Raw genomic sequence first — 18,586 nt, forward strand, 5'->3', positions numbered from 1 at the left:
CCCGGTAGCTGTGTGTAATATGGCGGTATGTACGGAGGCTCCTCCTCTCCCTTACGTTATTACGCTGTGTGTGTGTGATGTAATCTGAGCGCCCGGTGTCTGTATTATCCGGTGACCCGGTAGCTGTGTGTAATATGGCGGTATGTACGGAGACTCCTCCTCTCCCTTACATTATGACGCTGTGTGTGATGCCGCCATCTATCACCTCCCCCCCCCCCCCCCCCCCCGTTCCGTCCCGCCCTGCCAGCGTTATACCGCTACCCTTATAATGTCGCAGTCTCTAGCTGACCGCCATCTCTCTTCCAGAGCCGCTCTCTCCTGATTCCTCCTCCGTCTTCTCACCTCGTCTGAGTCCAGACAAGTGTCGCATTGTGTATCTGAGGTGTGAGGTGTTCGGGCCTCACCAGCAGTGCTGCCAGCTGCTCATGGTTGGTGTCCCCTGTGCCTCGTGTTTATATATGGCTGGTCCCTCTGGTTATTTGGGTGGAGGGGATGTTTTCCTGGGATAATTATGGATTGTTACCCTGCCATGCCCCATATACACGCTGATATGGGTATCGGGAACTTCCTGTAGCACCGGGTATGTTACCACATGCCGGTATAACGTGTCGCCGGCTGCATGGATTGTGGTAACGCCATGAAGAGACACACAGCGCCAGAAATGTTTCGGCATGAAATGTTCCGTGTGTCAGTGACGGCTCGTTACTATAATCTGCGTTCTCTCCGCTTTCAGTACGACTGGTATACCAAAGTCACCTCTGTGGTGGTGGATACGGTGGCGCGATCGGAAGATGGTGAGTAGTTCTCATGTGACATTACTCGCTGCTGGGGACTGCGCACGGCTGTAACGTGTGTCACCGGGGACCTCTCCGCTGCTCCTCACCGCTCTCTCCTGCCGTTTTGTCTATTTCAGGCCGGTTTGAGGGGATTTACACTCAGCTGCTGGCGCCGCTCTGCTGGTCTGCGGACAGCCAGAGAGTAATTGTGGACACTGCGCTGCGCAGTCAGCAGGTAAGAGGCGGGGAGACCCGTTATCCAGCCCCATGCGTATACTCCGCGTTCCCCAGATGCATACAGCGCGACTGCTGATCGCGCAGCGCTACGTAATATAAGGGGCGTATTATGTGGCTGTTATACCGGTCTATGTGTGACTGGCGCTGGGCGCATAAGCTGCTTATTTCCCCCTCGTGCTTCTATGTGGTTTGCCGATTGTATTGTTTACTAATATCTGTGACTGAATCGCTGACGTACGACCGCGCAGATGGCGCCCGGGGGTGTAGAAATGAATTTACATTATACAATAAACTGGAAATGACACAACCCAGCTACAGAATGACAACAGACGTCGCCCTGCCGCGGTTTAGCGCCTCTGTTCTGACCCATCTCTTGCGTCCGCACAGGTACTGATTGCTGTGGATATAATGACGGGGAAAGTGACCCCTCTCCAGTCCAGAGGTAAGTGACGTAACGTGGTGTCTGCAGTGGGTTATATACGCTGCATAGCTGTACATTATTTGTTGTATATTGTAGCCATTGGTCTCTGGTGCAGCAGAGCTTACAGTCAAATTTCCGCAGTCACACTCTTACAGTGGCGTCAGGAGCGAAGAGCAGAACGCGGGAAATAATGACGTGGAGATTAGTGATAATATATAAAGTGACTTTCTGCTGATTCCTATGGGAATATTGTGCGTCCTGTGTATAAACTGGTTCTGGAAGTCTCCAAGTATTACTATCCTCCATTACTGATGGGAGGGACGGTCGGAATAAGCCAACCACAAAGAGGACGGGAAGCATTAGGATGGGGGGTTCACATAACGATATCTGGGGGCTCATTTCCTGCGTCACGCGATGGAAGGGATATCTGGGGGCTCATTTCCTGCGTCACGCGACGGAAGGGATATGTGGGGGCTCTGTTCCTGCGTCACGCGACGGAAGGGATATCTGGGGGCTCATTTCCTGCGTCACGCGACGGAAGGGATATCTGGGGGCTCATTTCCTGCGTCACGCGACGGAAGGGATATCTGGGGGCTCTGTTCCTGCGTCACGCGACGGAAGGGATATGTGGGGGCTCTGTTCCTGCGTCACGCGACGGAAGGGATATCTGGGGGCTCTGTTCCTGCGTCACGCGACGGAAGGGATATGTGGGGGCTCTGTTCCTGCGTCACGCGACGGAAGGGATATCTGGGGGCTCTGTTCCTGCGTCACGCGACGGAAGGGATATCTGGGGGCTCTGTTCCTGCGTCACGCGACGGAAGGGATATCTGGGGGCTCTGTTCCTGCGTCACGTGACGGAAGGGATATCTGGGGGCTCTGTTCCTGCGTCACGCGACGGAAGGGATATCTGGGGGCTCTGTTCTGCGTCACGCGACGCGGAAGGGATATCTGGGGGCTCTGTTCCTGCGTCACGTGACGGAAGGGATATGTGGGGGCTCTGTTCCTGCGTCACGTGACGGAAGGGATATCTGGGGGCTCTGTTCCTGCGTCACGCGACGGAAGGGATATCTGGGGGCTCTGTTCCTGCGTCACGCGACGGAAGGGATATGTGGGGGCTCTGTTCCTGCGTCACGCGACGGAAGGGATATCTGGGGGCTCTGTTCCTGCGTCACGCGACGGAAGGGATATCTGGGGGCTCTGTTCCTGCGTCACGCGACGGAAGGGATATCTGGGGGCTCTGTTCCTGCGTCACGCGACGGAAGGGATATCTGGGGGCTCTGTTCCTGCGTCACGCGACGGAAGGGATATCTGGGGGCTCTGTTCCTGCGTCACGCGACGGAAGGGATATCTGGGGGCTCTGTTCCTGCGTCACGCGACGGAAGGGATATCTGGGGGCTCTGTTCCTGCGTCACGCGACGCAAGGGATATGTGGGGGCTCTGTTCCTGCGTCACGCGACGGAAGGGATATCTGGGGGCTCTGTTCCTGCGTCACGCGACGGAAGGGATATCTGGGGGCTCTGTTCCTGCGTCACGCGACGGAAGGGATATCTGGGGGCTCTGTTCCTGCGTCACGCGACGGAAGGGATATCTGGGGGCTCTGTTCCTGCGTCACGCGACGGAAGGGATATCTGGGGGCTCTGTTCCTGCGTCACGCGACGGAAGGGATATCTGGGGGCTCTGTTCCTGCGTCACGCGACGGAAGGGATATGTGGGGGCTCTGTTCCTGCGTCACGCGACAGAAGGGATATCTGGGGGCTCTGTTCCTGCGTCACGCGACGGAAGGGATATGTGGGGGCTCATTTCCTGCGTCACGCGACGGAAGGGATATCTGGGGGCTCTGTTCCTGCGTCACGCGACGGAAGGGATATCACAGAACTGAGGTCATGGGTTTTATTCACAACACGGCTCTAGCTGTGTGGAGTTTGTATGTTCTCCCTGTGCTTCCACGGGTTTCCTCCCACACTCTAGACATATACCAATAGGGCAGACTAGAGGGGCCCAGTGTTTCTTATCCGCCGTCACATTCTGTGTTTCTTTTTATTCCACGCAGAGGCGTCGCAGGGCAGCTGGAAATTAATGGCCATTGACCGTGACCTGATGGTTGTCCGGTTTTCGTCTCCGAGCTGTCCTCCCACTCTGGTAAGTGATGTGACCCCCCCGCTGCACAGCCCTCGCCCTCCTCTCTGCCTTACCAGGACTCTCGCTCCCTCTGCAGAAGGTGGGGTTCCTGCCTCCAGCCCTCAGTGGAGAAGACATCACCTGGGTGTCCTTAGAGGAGGAGAATTCCGTGCTGAACATAGACTGGGGCTATAAGACCCATAAACCGCCTGCGGGGCAGGAGAACCCCCAGTACCGTGAGTGGCAGGCTGACCGCACAGTCCCATATAGTCATGTAATGCTCTGCGCTTACACCCCCAACTGGGAACGCTGAACAGTGGGGTCCCAGTGCTCGGGTCAGTTGTGTGTTGCTGTAACCCTCAGAGCTTGCACTTTGTCCTGGCCGGAGATGTACGCCTCACTGCACAGTAAATCCTGTGTGACCGGCAGAAATCCGTGTGTACTTATTACGTAACACGGACATAATATGTTATACTGTGTATATTACCTATACGTGTACAGTATATGGTGCCTAGCGCCAAATCCTCTATTTAGAAAATGGCGACCGCGCCGTGCGTTTATCATGAGTGACGGGTTATATAGCTGCCACCTGTTGATTATAAGTTATAATAGGTGTAACCTCCTTCTATAGAACAGAACTCGCTCAGAGCTTTATTGCAGCTTCATTTCTTGGTTTTAGCCGGCCTAGACTATGAGTCCATCTTCCTGAAGCCGCAGCAGCTGCGTGAGCAGTGTCGTGTCCCGTTGGTGGTGTTTCCGCACGGTAGGTTCCTGTTCCCCTTGTCCTGTCCTATTCCTCTGTCTCCATGTCACAATGTCCTCTCGTCCTGGCAGGGGGTCCCCACTCCTCGTTTGTCAGTGAGTGGATGCTGTTCCCGGCCGTCCTGTGTAGAATGGGCTTCGCCGTGCAGTTGGGTAAGTGGGCGCTGTGTGGGCTCCGGGCTGGCATTCTGTGCAGCTGGTAAATGCTTCTGTCTGTGCATTGTAGTGAATTATCGCGGATCCCTGGGATTTGGGCAGGACAGCGTCTCTTCTCTGCTGGGGAGAGTTGGAGAGCAGGACGTGAAGGATATGCAGGTACTGGCGGGTGCCGTGTCTGCTGGCGGGTGCTGCGTGTGCCGTGTCGGCTGGCGGGTGCTGCGGTGTGCCGTGTCGGCTGGCGGGTGCTGCGTGTGCCGTGTCGGCTGGCGGGTGCTGCGTGTGCCGTGTCGGCTGGCGGGGGGTGCGTGTGCCGTGTCGGCTGGCGGGGGGTGCGTGTGCCGTGTCGGCTGGCGGGGGGTGCGTGTGTCGGCTGGCGGGGGGGTGCGTGTGTCGGCTGGCGGGGGGGTGCGTGTGCCGTGTCGGCTGGCGGGGTGCGTGTGCCGTGTCGGCTGGCGGGGGGTGCGTGTGCCGTGTCGGCTGGCGGGTGCCGTGTCGGCTGGCGGGTGCCGTGCCGGCTGGCGGGTGCTGCGTGTGCCGTGTCGGCTGCGGGTGCCGTGGCGGGTGCTGCGGGTGCCGGCTGGCGGGTGCTGCGGGTGCCGTGTCGGCTGACTGTGCTGCATGTGCCGTGTCGGCTGGCGGGTGCTGCTGGTGCCGTGTCTGCTGGCGGGTGCTGCGTGTTACAGTCACAAGCTGTGCTCATATATTGCAGAGCTGAGATGGCTCAGTGGTTTGCATCAAAGGCTCATCAGTTCATCTCGGAGCAGGACCGTCTCTGTGTGTAGTTTGTGTGTTCTTCGTGTGTGGGTTCCCTCTAGCTATCTACCACATACTGATAGGTAAATTGTCTATCCCTAGCTTGTGTGGTGGAGAATTTAGACTGTAAGCTCTGCTGGTGCAGGGACTGGTGTGAATGTAAAGCGCTGTGTATATGTCCGTTGTAGTCAGTGCCGCCATTCTCCCCGTACAGACGGCGGTGCTGCAGGTTCTGCAGACGGAGCCCATAGACCCACACAAAGTCGTTCTGTGCGGAGGGTCCCACGGCGGCTTTCTGTCCTGCCATCTGATTGGTCAGTATCCAGATTTCTACAAAGCCTGCATTGTGCGCAACCCAGTCACCAACATCCCAGCGATGGCCGGATCCACTGACATACCGGACTGGTAAGACCCTGGCTCTATATGCCGTTATCCGGCCGTCCTATACCACTGCACGCCATCACATACGCCGCACGCCGCCATTACTGCTATTATGCCGTTATACCATTATTATATACTGCCACACGCCGTCATTCCCGCTGTTAAACCATCCTATACCGCCGCACGCCGCCATTACTGCTATTACGCCGTCATATACCCCTGCATGCCGCCATTACTGCTATCATGCCGTTATATACCGCCGCACACCGCCATTTCCACCATTACACTGTCATATACCACGCACTTCCCACCGTTACACCGTCAGATATCGCCACACGCCGCCTTTACACCATTGTATCTTACCACACTTCCCACCATTACACCGTAATATATCGCCACACGCTGTCATTACCACATTACACTGTCATATCTCGCCGAGTGCCACCATTACTGCGCCACTATTAGTAATACACACTCCCCCGTCTTCATCTGCAGGTGCCATGTGGAGACCGGCCGCACTTACTCCTATCAGGCTCTACCTGTTGCTGCACAGTGGGAGGACATGTTGAATAAATCCCCCATCACCTATGTACCCCAGGTAAGTGACACTTTCTCTGTTAGTTCTGTATAATTGCAGGTTTTGGACACTGAGATGGTTGTAGAATAGTTATTATAGGACAGCGCCCTCTGGAGTCTTCATCAGGAACAATGTCTGTGTGTTGTTATTGGTCTTCAAACATCACGAACCGTTCCTTGCTTGTGATGGAGGGTCACATGATGCTGTCAGTATGTGGGATGTGGGGGGAGACTGTTGTGTGACGCTAATGGTAGACGGGGAGTAATGGGGGCGGGTTTTGGGGAGACGGTTGCGTGACGCTATCGGTAGGCGGGAAGTAATGGGGGGGGCACTGGTGCAGTACATGAGCGTTACTTTAATAACATTACCATACAATAGACAGAGCGACAATGGCTCCGGTAAGAGGCATTTATACGGACAATACCTCCTTGGTGCATGGTAGTGTTGTGGTGTGCGCACCAGGATCTAGACCTCCATATAAGCTAGGCAGAATCTAGTGTAGGGTGAAGCCTCCTGTCTATTACACAGATATGGATAAATGATATCTCTATTCCACGGGGAGAGACTGGGGCAATGGCAGGCGGCTCCCGGAGCACTGGCTGTGCCCCTGCAGTGACGAATATGGGGGCATAGGTCACGGCTGCTGCATTTCCCGCAAAGCCACACCCACTATCCTCAAGGCGTGCACCTTCTCCACGTGTCCCTGGGCATCAGAGGAGGAAGGTGGGCGGTATGGATCCATAGAGCACAGGTCAGTCATTGAGAGTTATACCCCTTTCACCCCAGAGTCCCAGGGTCTGACCAGAGATACGGAACATGGCTCCAATCCGGGACAGGCCCCTTCCACACGGCATGACCAGAGATACGGAACGTGGCTCCAATCCGGGACAGGCCCCTTCCACACGGCATGACCAGAGATACGGAACATGGCTCCAATCCGGGACAGGCCCCTTCCACACGGCATGACCAGAGATACGGAACATGGCTCCAATCCGGGACAGACCCCTTCCACGCGGCATGACCAGAGATACGGAACATGGCTCCAATCCGGGACAGACCCCTTCCACACGGGATGACCAGAGATACGGGACATGGCTCCAATCCGGGACAGACCCCTTCCACACGGCATGACCAGAGATACGGAACGTGGCTCCAATCCGGGACAGACCCCTTCCACACGGCATGACCAGAGATACGGAACGTGGCTCCAATCCGGGACAGGCCCTTTCCACACGGCATGACCAGAGATACGGAACGTGGCTCCAATCTGGGACAGACCCCTTCCACACGGCATGACCAGAGATACGGAACGTGGCTCCAATCCGGGACAGGCCCCTTCCACACGGCATGACCAGAGATACGGGACATGGCTCCAATCCGGGACAGACCCCTTCCACACGGCATGACCAGAGATACGGAACGTGGCTCCAATCTGGGACAGGCCCCTTCCACACGGCATGACCAGAGATACGGAACATGGCTCCAATCCGGGACAGGCCCCTTCCACACGGCATGACCAGAGATACGGAACGTGGCTCCAATCCGGGACAGGCCCCTTCCACACGGCATGACCAGAGATACGGAACATGGCTCCAATCCGGGACAGGCCCCTTCCACACGGCATGACCAGAGATACGGAACATGGCTCCAATCCGGGACAGACCCCTTCCACGCGGCATGACCAGAGATACGGAACATGGCTCCAATCCGGGACAGACCCCTTCCACACGGGATGACCAGAGATACGGGACATGGCTCCAATCCGGGACAGACCCCTTCCACACGGCATGACCAGAGATACGGAACGTGGCTCCAATCCGGGACAGACCCCTTCCACACGGCATGACCAGAGATACGGAACGTGGCTCCAATCCGGGACAGGCCCTTTCCACACGGCATGACCAGAGATACGGAACGTGGCTCCAATCCGGGACAGGCCCTTTCCACACGGCATGACCAGAGATACGGAACGTGGCTCCAATCTGGGACAGACCCCTTCCACACGGCATGACCAGAGATACGGAACGTGGCTCCAATCCGGGACAGGCCCCTTCCACACGGCATGACCAGAGATACGGGACATGGCTCCAATCCGGGACAGACCCCTTCCACACGGCATGACCAGAGATACGGAACGTGGCTCCAATCTGGGACAGGCCCCTTCCACACGGCATGACCAGAGATACGGAACGTGGCTCCAATCCGGGACAGGCCCCTTCCACACGGCATGACCAGAGATACGAAACGTGGCTCCAATCCGGGACAGGCACCTTCCACACGGCATGCCCAGAGATACGAAACGTGGCTCCAATCCGGGACAGACCCCTACCACACGGCATGACCAGAGATACGGAACGTGGCTCCAATCCGGGATAGGCCCCTTCCACACGGCATGCCCACGCTGCTCACTTCTTCCTGGTACCAGGCTGACGCGTTCCACCACTGGGAATGGTCGTTTCATCAGAGACGTGTAGAGCGTTGCTGGGGTTATTTCTTATGAATGTAGTAAATAGAACAATAATAGAATAAGTTGGTTGTGCTGTTGCCTGTGGCGATCTCCTAGCTCAGTAACCGTAGTGGCAGCAGGTACGAGGGATTTCTTTTTCGTCCACTAGGGGGCACCGTACCAAAGGCTTAACGCTAGGTATAGGCTGGCTGCGAGCAGACAGGCACCAAAAGGGTTACTTTTAAATACCCAGCAGCCCTTTCCTCCCTATACCCCGCCGGCGGGCCCGCCAGTTTTCCTTGTGGTACCGCAGGGGCAGCCCCGTTTTTAGAGATGGCTGTTATAACAGCGATGGTTACGTCTTCTTTCCAGAATGAATCTTCATTGCTGCAGCGCAGTGACCCAGTGTTGTGCCCGCTCCAGCACCTGACCTCCTCGGTGGCAACGTTGTTATTGGGGCCGGGGTCTTCCACCTGGGGAGGCTACAAATATGCTCATTAGCCTCCCCCACAGTGGGTGGGCAGTGACAACACTATTGGAAGGCAGGGGTGATGGGAGGGGGGGGGGGGGGGTCATGTGACATCAGTAGGTGGGGTGTGGTGAGAGATTGTTGTGTGACGCTGTCGGTAGGCGGGGAGTGATGACGCTGTCGGTAGGCGGGGGTGATGACGCTGTCGGTAGGCGGGGAATGATGGGGGGGGGTTATGTGACATCAGTAGGTGGGGTGTGGCAGGAGATGGTTGTGTGACGCTGTCGGTAGGCGGGGGATGATGACGCTGTCGATAGGCGGGGGATGATGACGCTGTCGATAGGCGGGGGATGATGACGCTGACTGTAGGCGGGGGTGATGACGCTGTCGGTAGGCGGGGAATGATGGGGGGGTCATGTGACATCAGTAGGTGGTGTGTGGCAGGAGATGGTTGTGTGATGCTGTCGGTAGGCAGGGGATGATGACGCTGTCGGTAGGCGGGGAGTGATGACGCTGTCAGTAGGCGGTGTCTTGTCTGCAGCGGTGGCAGGTTGCACATAGTAACGGCTCTCTTGCTGTGCCCCCAGGTGAGGACCCCGGTGATGCTGATGCTGGGAGAAGAAGACAGGCGTGTGCCAAACACTCAGGGGCTGGAGTATTATAAAGCGCTGAGAGCCCACAATGTGCCAGCCAGGTAGGTATCCCGTAACGCCTCCCGCCAGAGCCCTCCTGTATACCCAGATACCCCTGTGACCTGACATGGCTGCCATTGTTCTTCCCCTAGGTTACTCTGGTATCCTGACAACAACCACTCATTATCCAAGGTGGACGCTGAATCGGACGGGTTCATGAACATTGCGCTGTGGATCCTGAAACACCTGTGACGTGACGTCTGCCTTTACCTGTGTCTGACCGTGTTCTGTAAAGGGCTCTTATCTTCCAGCACATAGAAGGGTAACACCCAGGTGCGAGGCCCAGAGTGACCTCGTGCCCCCGCTACACTGATCACCTGACTGTTGTGTCATCCACATCGATGACATCACCAGTGCACAGCGGGGGGGGATTACTCCTCATCATACAGGAGGTTTTTTAATGAGCAGTTTATACACATTGTTACTCTATTATGGAATTGATAATAGCTGTTACTAATTTATATTAAAAGCTGCTGCAGATGATGGTTCCGCACTTATGCTAACGAGCGGCGGCGTTGTGACGACCACCTGTGTCTGGTTTCTCTGTGTGTTAGAACTGCGTTACCTTCGCCTGCTCCCTAAAAACACCCTTTTCCTACACGTCTGAGGACCCCCCTTTCCCTGAATAGCAGTGAGGGGTGCCTGTGTGCTGCCTGTCTTGTAGGAGAGACGCTGAGGACCCCCCTTTCCCTGAATAGCAGCGAGGGGTCCCTGGTGCCTGTGTGCTGCCTGTCCTGTAGGAGAGACGCTGAGGACCCCCCTTTCCCTGAATAGCAGCGAGGGGTCCCTGGTGCCTGTGTGCTGCCTGTCCTGTAGGAGAGACGCTGAGGACCCCCCTTTCCCTGAATAGCAGCGAGGGGTGCCTGTGTGCTGCCTGTCCTGTAGGAGAGACGCTGAGGACTCCCCTTTCCCTAAATAGCAGCGAGGGGTCCCTGGTGCCTGTGTGCTGCCTGTCTTGTAGGAGAGACGCTGAGGACCCCCCTTTCCCTGAATAGCAGCGAGGGGTGCCTGTGTGCTGCCTGTCCTGTAGGAGAGACGCTGAGGACTCCCCTTTCCCTAAATAGCAGCGAGGGGTCCCTGGTGCCTGTGTGCTGCCTGTCCTGTAGGAGAGACGCTGAGGACCCCCCTTTCCCTGAATAGCAGCGAGGGGTCCCTGGTGCCTGTGTGCTGCCTGTCTTGTAGGAGAGACGCTGAGGACCCCCCTTTCCCTGAATAGCAGCGAGGGGTCCCTGGTGCCTGTGTGCTGCCTGTCCTGTAGGAGAGATGCTGAGGACTCCCCTTTCCCTGAATAGCAGCGAGGGGTGCCTGTGTGCTGCCTGTCCTGTAGGAGAGACGCTGAGGACCCCCCTTTCCCTGAATAGCAGTGAGGGGTCCCTGGTGCCTGTGTGCTGCCTGTCCTGTAGGAGAGACGCTGAGGACCCCCCTTTCCCTGAATAGCAGCGAGGGGTCCCTGGTGCCTGTGTGCTGCCTGTCCTGTAGGAGAGATGCTGAGGACCCCCCTTTCCCTGAATAGCAGCGAGGGGTCCCTGGTGCCTGTGTGCTGCCTGTCCTATAGGAGAGACGCTGAGGACCCCCCTTTCCCTAAATAGCAGCGAGGGGTGCCTGGTGCCTGTGTGCTGCCTGTCCTGTAGGAGAGACGCTGAGGACCCCCCTTTCCCTGAATAGCAGCGAGGGGTGCCTGGTGCCTGTGTGCTGCCTGTCCTGTAGGAGAGACGCTGAGGACCCCCTTTCCCTGAATAGCAGTGAGGGGTCCCTGGTGCCTGTGTGCTGCCTGTCCTGTAGGAGAGACGCTGAGGACCCCCCTTTCCCTGAATAGCAGCGAGGGGTCCCTGTGTGCTGCCTGTCCTGTAGGAGAGACGCTGAGGACCCCCCTTTCCCTGCATAGCAGCGAGGGGTCCCTGGTGCCTGTGTGCTGCCTGTCTTGTAGGAGAGACGCTGAGGACCCCCCTTTCCCTGAATAGCAGCGAGGGGTCCCTGGTGCCTGTGTGCTGCCTGTCCTGTAGGAGAGACGCTGAGGACCCCCCTTTCCCTGAATAGCAGCGAGGGGTCCCTGGTGCCTGTGTGCTGCCTGTCCTGTAGGAGAGACGCTGAGGACCCCCCTTTCCCTGAATAGCAGCGAGGGGTGCCTGTGTGCTGCCTGTCCTGTAGGAGAGACGCTGAGGACTCCCCTTTCCCTAAATAGCAGCGAGGGGTCCCTGGTGCCTGTGTGCTGCCTGTCTTGTAGGAGAGACGCTGAGGACCCCCCTTTCCCTGAATAGCAGCGAGGGGTCCCTGGTGCCTGTGTGCTGCCTGTCCTGTAGGAGAGATGCTGAGGACTCCCCTTTCCCTGAATAGCAGCGAGGGGTGCCTGTGTGCTGCCTGTCCTGTAGGAGAGACGCTGAGGACCCCCCTTTCCCTGAATAGCAGTGAGGGGTCCCTGGTGCCTGTGTGCTGCCTGTCCTGTAGGAGAGACGCTGAGGACCCCCCTTTCCCTGAATAGCAGCGAGGGGTCCCTGGTGCCTGTGTGCTGCCTGTCCTGTAGGAGAGATGCTGAGGACCCCCCTTTCCCTGAATAGCAGCGAGGGGTCCCTGGTGCCTGTGTGCTGCCTGTCCTGTAGGAGAGACGCTGAGGACCCCCCTTTCCCTAAATAGCAGCGAGGGGTGCCTGGTGCCTGTGTGCTGCCTGTCCTGTAGGAGAGACGCTGAGGACCCCCCTTTCCCTGAATAGCAGCGAGGGGTGCCTGGTGCCTGTGTGCTGCCTGTCCTGTAGGAGAGACGCTGAGGACCCCCCTTTCCCTGAATAGCAGCGAGGGGTCCCTGGTGCCTGTGTGCTGCCTGTCCTGTAGGAGAGATGCTGAGGACCCCCCTTTCCCTAAATAGCAGCGAGGGGTGCCTGGTGCCTGTGTGCTGCCTGTCCTGTAGGAGAGACGCTGAGGACCCCCCTTTCCCTGAATAGCAGCGAGGGGTCCCTGGTGCCTGTGTGCTGCCTGTCCTGTAGGAGAGACGCTGAGGACCCCCCTTTCCCTGAATAGCAGCGAGGAGTCCCTGGTGCCTGTGTGCTGCCTGTCCTGTAGGAGACGCTGAGGACCCCCCTTTCCCTGAATAGCAGTGAGGGGTCCCTGGTGCCTATGTCCTGCCTGTCCTGTAGGAGAGACGCTGAGGACTCCCCTTTCCCTAAATAGCAGTGAGGGGTCCCTGGTGCCTGTGTGCTGCCTGTCCTGTAGGAGAGACGCTGAGGACTCCCCTTTCCCTGAATAGCAGCGAGGGGTGCCTGTGTGCTGCCTGTCCTGTAGGAGAGACGCTGAGGACCCCCCTTTCCCTGAATAGCAGTGAGGGGTCCCTGGTGCCTGTGTGCTGCCTGTCCTGTAGGAGAGACGCTGAGGACTCCCCTTTCCCTGAATAGCAGTGAGGGGTCCCTGGTGCCTGTGTGCTGCCTGTCCTGTAGGAGAGACGCTGAGGACCCCCCTTTCCCTGAATAGCAGCGAGGGGTCCTGGTGCCTGTGTGCTGCCTGTCGATGAGACGTTGGGGACCCCCCTTTCCCTGAATAGCAGTGAGGGGTCCCTGGTGCCTGTGTGCTGCCTGTCCTGTAGGAGAGATGCTGAGGACCCCCCTTTCCCTGAATAGCAGCGAGGGGTCCCTGGTGCCTGTGTGCTGCCTGTCCTGTAGGAGAGATGCTGAGGACCCCCCTTTCCCTGAATAGCAGTGAGGGGTCCCTGGTGCCTGTGTGCTGCCTGTCTTGTAGGAGAGACGCTGAGGACCCCCCTTTCCCTGAATAGCAGCGAGGGGTCCTGGTGCCTGTGTGCTGCCTGTCCTGTAGGAGAGATGCTGAGGACCCCCCTTTCCCTGAATAGCAGCGAGGGGTCCCTGGTGCCTGTGTGCTGCCTGTCCTGTAGGAGAGACGCTGAGGACCCCCCTTTCCCTGAATAGCAGCGAGGGGTCCCTGGTGCCTGTGTGCTGCCTGTCGAGACGTTGGGGACCCCCCTTTCCCTGAATAGCAGTGAGGGGTCCCTGGTGCCTGTGTGCTGCCTGTCCTGTAGGAGAGACGCTGAGGACCCCCCTTTCCCTGAATAGCAGCGAGGGGTCCCTGGTGCCTGTGTGCTGCCTGTCCGGTAGGAGAGACGCTGAGGACCCCCCTTTCCCTGAATAGCAGCGAGGGGTCCCTGGTGCCTGTGTGCTGCCTGTCCTGTAGGAGAGATGCTGAGGACCCCCCTTTCCCTGAATAGCAGCGAGGGGTCCTTGGTGCCTGTGTGCTGCCTGTCCTGTAGGAGAGATGCTGAGGACCCCCCTTTCCCTGAATAGCAGTGAGGGGTCCCTGGTGCCTATGTCCTGCCTGTCCTGTAGGAGAGACGCTGAGGACTCCCCTTTCCCTAAATAGCAGTGAGGGGTCCCTGGTGCCTGTGTGCTGCCTGTCCTGTAGGAGAGACGCTGAGGACTCCCCTTTCCCTGAATAGCAGCGAGGGGTGCCTGTGTGCTGCCTGTCCTGTAGGAGAGACGCTGAGGACCCCCCTTTCCCTGAATAGCAGTGAGGGGTCCCTGGTGCCTGTGTGCTGCCTGTCCTGTAGGAGAGACGCTGAGGACTCCCCTTTCCCTGAATAGCAGTGAGGGGTCCCTGGTGCCTGTGTGCTGCCTGTCCTGTAGGAGAGACGCTGAGGACCCCCCTTTCCCTGAATAGCAGCGAGGGGTCCTGGTGCCTGTGTGCTGCCTGTCGATGAGACGTTGGGGACCCCCCTTTCCCTGAATAGCAGTGAGGGGTCCCTGGTGCCTGTGTGCTGCCTGTCCTGTAGGAGAGATGCTGAGGACCCCCCTTTCCCTGAATAGCAGCGAGGGGTCCCTGGTGCCTGTGTGCTGCCTGTCCTGTAGGAGAGATGCTGAGGACCCCCCTTTCCCTGAATAGCAGTGAGGGGTCCCTGGTGCCTGTGTGCTGCCTGTCCTGTAGGAGAGACGCTGAGGACCCCCCTTTCCCTGAATAGCAGTGAGGGGTGCCTGTGTGCTGCCTGTCCTGTAGGAGAGACGCTGAGGACCCCCCTTTCCCTGAATAGCAGTGAGGGGTCCCTGGTGCCTGTGTGCTGCCTGTCTTGTAGGAGAGACGCTGAGGACCCCCCTTTCCCTGAATAGCAGCGAGGGGTCCCTGGTGCCTGTGTGCTGCCTGTCGATGAGACGTTGGGGACCCCCCTTTCCCTGAATAGCAGTGAGGGGTCCCTGGTGCTGCCTGTCCTGTAGGAGAGACGCTGAGGACCCCCCTTTCCCTGAATAGCAGCGAGGGGTCCCTGGTGCCTGTGTGCTGCCTGTCCTGTAGGAGAGACGCTGAGGACCCCCCTTTCCCTGAATAGCAGCGAGGGGTGCCTGTGTCCTGCCTGTCCTGTAGGAGAGACGCTGAGGACCCCCCTTTCCCTGAATAGCAGCGAGGGGTCCCTGGTGCCTGTGTGCTGCCTGTCCTGTAGGAGAGATGCTGAGGACCCCCCTTTCCCTGAATAGCAGCGAGGGGTCCCTGGTGCCTGTGTGCTGCCTGTCCTGTAGGAGAGACGCTGGGGACCCCCCTTTCCCTGAATAGCAGCGAGGGGTCCCTGGTGCCTCTGTGCTGCCTGTCCTGGAGGAGAGACGCTGAGGACCCCCCTTTCCCTGAATAGCAGCGAGGGGTGCCTGTGTGCTGCCTGTCCTGTAGGAGAGACGCTGAGGACCCCCCTTTCCCTGAATAGCAGTGAGGGGTCCCTGGTACCTGTGTGCTGCCTGTCCTGTAGGAGAGACGCTGAGGACCCCCCTTTCCCTGAATAGCAGTGAGGGGTCCCTGGTGCCTGTGTGCTGCCTGTCCTGTAGGAGAGACACTGAGGACCCCCCTTTCCCTGAATAGCAGCGAGGGGTCCCTGGTGCCTGTGTGCTGCCTGTCCTGTAGGAGAGACGCTGAGGACCCCCCTTTCCCTGAATAGCAGCGAGGGGTCCCTGGTGCCTGTGTGCTGCCTGTCCTGTAGGAGAGACGCTGAGGACCCCCCTTTCCCTGAATAGCAGCGAGGGGTGCCTGTGTGCTGCCTGTCCTGTAGGAGAGACGCTGAGGACCCCCCTTTCCCTGAATAGCAGCGAGGGGTCCCTGGTGCCTGTGTGCTGCCTGTCCTGTAGGAGAGACACTGAGGACCCCCCTTTCCCTGAATAGCAGCGAGGGGTCCCTGGTGCCTGTGTGCTGCCTGTCCTGTAGGAGAGACACTGAGGACCCCCCTTTCCCTGAATAGCAGCGAGGGGTCCCTGGTGCCTGTGTGCTGCCTGTCCTGTAGGAGAGACGCTGAGGACCCCCCTTTCCCTGAATAGCAGCGAGGGGTGCCTGTGTGCTGCCTGTCCTGTAGGAGAGACGCTGAGGACCCCCCTTTCCCTGAATAGCAGTGAGGGGTCCCTGGTGCCTGTGTGCTGCCTGTCCTGTAGGAGAGACGCTGAGGACCCCACTTTCCCTGAATAGCAGCGAGGGGTCCCTGGTGCCTGTGTGCTGCCTGTCGAGGAGACGTTGGGGACCCCCCTTTCCCTGAATAGCAGTGAGCGGTCCCTGGTGCCTGTGTGCTGCCTGTCCTGTACGAGAGATGCTGAGGACCCCCCTTTCCCTGAATAGCAGCGAGGGGTCCCTGGTGCCTGTGTGCTGCCTGTCCTGTAGGAGAGATGCTGAGGACCCCCCTTTCCCTGAATAGCAGTGAGGGGTCCCTGGTGCCTGTGTGCTGGTTGTCTTGTAGGAGAGACGCTGAGGACCCCCCTTTCCCTGAATAGCAGCGAGGGGTCCTGGTGCCTGTGTGCTGCCTGTCCTGTAGGAGAGATGCTGAGGACCCCCCTTTCCCTGAATAGCAGCGAGGGGTCCCTGGTGCCTGTGTGCTGCCTGTCGAGACGTTGGGGACCCCCCTTTCCCTGAATAGCAGTGAGGGGTCCCTGGTGCCTGTGTGCTGCCTGTCCTGTAGGAGAGATGCTGAGGACCCCCCTTTCCCTGAATAGCAGTGAGGGGTCCTTGGTGCCTGTGTGCTGCCTGTCCTGTAGGAGAGACGCTGAGGACCCCCCTTTCCCTGAATAGCAGTGAGGGGTGCCTGTGTGCTGCCTGTCCTGTAGGAGAGACGCTGAGGACCCCCCTTTTCCTGAATAGCAGTGAGGGGTCCCTGGTGCCTGTGTGCTGCCTGTCTTGTAGGAGAGACGCTGAGGACCCCCCTTTCCCTGAATAGCAGCGAGGGGTCCCTGGTGCCTGTGTGCTGCCTGTCGATGAGACGTTGGGGACCCCCCTTTCCCTGAATAGCAGTGAGGGGTCCCTGGTGCTGCCTGTCCTGTAGGAGAGACGCTGAGGACCCCCCTTTCCCTGAATAGCAGCGAGGGGTCCCTGGTGCCTGTGTGCTGCCTGTCCTGTAGGAGAGACGCTGAGGACCCCCCTTTCCCTGAATAGCAGCGAGGGGTCCCTGGTGCCTGTGTGCTGCCTGTCCTGTAGGAGAGACGCTGAGGACCCCCCTTTCCCTGAATAGCAGCGAGGGGTGCCTGTGTCCTGCCTGTCCTGTAGGAGAGACGCTGAGGACCCCCCTTTCCCTGAATAGCAGCGAGGGGTCCCTGGTGCCTGTGTGCTGCCTGTCCTGTAGGAGAGATGCTGAGGACCCCCCTTTCCCTGAATAGCAGCGAGGGGTCCCTGGTGCCTGTGTGCTGCCTGTCCTGTAGGAGAGACGCTGGGGACCCCCCTTTCCCTGAATAGCAGCGAGGGGTCCCTGGTGCCTGTGTGCTGCCTGTCCTGGAGGAGAGACGCTGAGGACCCCCCTTTCCCTGAATAGCAGCGAGGGGTGCCTGTGTGCTGCCTGTCCTGTAGGAGAGACGCTGAGGACCCCCCTTTCCCTGAATAGCAGTGAGGGGTCCCTGGTACCTGTGTGCTGCCTGTCCTGTAGGAGAGACGCTGAGGACCCCCCTTTCCCTGAATAGCAGTGAGGGGTCCCTGGTGCCTGTGTGCTGCCTGTCCTGTAGGAGAGATGCTGGGGACCCCCCTTTCCCTGAATAGCAGTGAGGGGTCCCTGGTGCCTGTGTGCTGCCTGTCCTGTAGGAGAGACGCTGAGGACCCCCCTTTCCCTGAATAGCAGTGAGGGGTCCCTGGTGCCTGTGTGCTGCCTGTCCTGTAGGAGAGACGCTGAGGACCCCCCTTTCCCTGAATAGCAGCGAGGGGTCCCTGGTGCCTGTGTGCTGCCTGTCCTGTAGGAGAGAAGCTGAGGACCCCCCTTTCCCTTAATAGCAGCGAGGGGTCCCTGGTGCCTGTGTGCTGCCTGTCCTGTAGGAGAGACGCTGAGGACCCCCCTTTCCCTGAATAGCAGTGAGGGGTCCCTGGTGCCTGTGTGCTGCCTGTCGATGAGACGTTGGGGACCCCCCTTTCCCTGAATAGCAGCGAGGGGTCCCTGGTGCCTGTGTGCTTGCCTGTCCTGTAGGAGAGACGCTGAGGACCCCCCTTTCCCTGAATAGCAGCGAGGGGTCCCTGGTGCCTGTGTGCTGCCTGTCCTGTAGGAGAGACACTGAGGACCCCCCTTTCCCTGAATAGCAGCGAGGGGTCCCTGGTGCCTGTGTGCTGCCTGTCCTGTAGGAGAGACACTGAGGACCCCCCTTTCCCTGAATAGCAGCGAGGGGTCCCTGGTGCCTGTGTGCTGCCTGTCCTGTAGGAGAGACACTGAGGACCCCCCTTTCCCTGAATAGCAGCGAGGGGTCCCTGGTGCCTGTGTGCTGCCTGTCCTGTAGGAGAGACACTGAGGACCCCCCTTTCCCTGAATAGCAGCGAGGGGTCCCTGGTGCCTGTGTGCTGCCTGTCCTGTAGGAGAGACACTGAGGACCCCCCTTTCCC

At 58.8% G+C, this 18,586-nt stretch overlaps 1 protein-coding gene across 2 annotated transcripts in view; it reads left to right on the forward strand.

Annotated features, from left to right (window-relative positions):
- APEH (acylaminoacyl-peptide hydrolase) overlaps positions 1-10,316 on the forward strand; it is a 67,889-nt gene extending 57,573 nt beyond the window's left edge. For both annotated transcript variants that reach the window (XM_063941439.1, XM_063941440.1), the window contains exons 10-22: positions 307-428; positions 734-794; positions 914-1,011; positions 1,401-1,455; positions 3,485-3,573; positions 3,650-3,788; positions 4,232-4,315; positions 4,387-4,467; positions 4,541-4,629; positions 5,441-5,631; positions 6,103-6,205; positions 9,687-9,793; positions 9,884-10,316. In XM_063941439.1, coding sequence (XP_063797509.1) covers positions 307-428; positions 734-794; positions 914-1,011; positions 1,401-1,455; positions 3,485-3,573; positions 3,650-3,788; positions 4,232-4,315; positions 4,387-4,467; positions 4,541-4,629; positions 5,441-5,631; positions 6,103-6,205; positions 9,687-9,793; positions 9,884-9,983 — 1,319 coding nt within the window. In that variant the 3' untranslated portion in view covers positions 9,984-10,316. The remainder of the gene's footprint in view (positions 1-306; positions 429-733; positions 795-913; positions 1,012-1,400; positions 1,456-3,484; positions 3,574-3,649; positions 3,789-4,231; positions 4,316-4,386; positions 4,468-4,540; positions 4,630-5,440; positions 5,632-6,102; positions 6,206-9,686; positions 9,794-9,883) is intronic.
- The last annotated feature ends 8,270 nt before the right edge of the window (positions 10,317-18,586 follow it).

This window comes from Pseudophryne corroboree, chromosome 9, assembly GCF_028390025.1.
Source record: "Pseudophryne corroboree isolate aPseCor3 chromosome 9, aPseCor3.hap2, whole genome shotgun sequence".
In the NCBI taxonomy this organism is placed as follows: Eukaryota; Metazoa; Chordata; class Amphibia; order Anura; family Myobatrachidae; genus Pseudophryne; species Pseudophryne corroboree.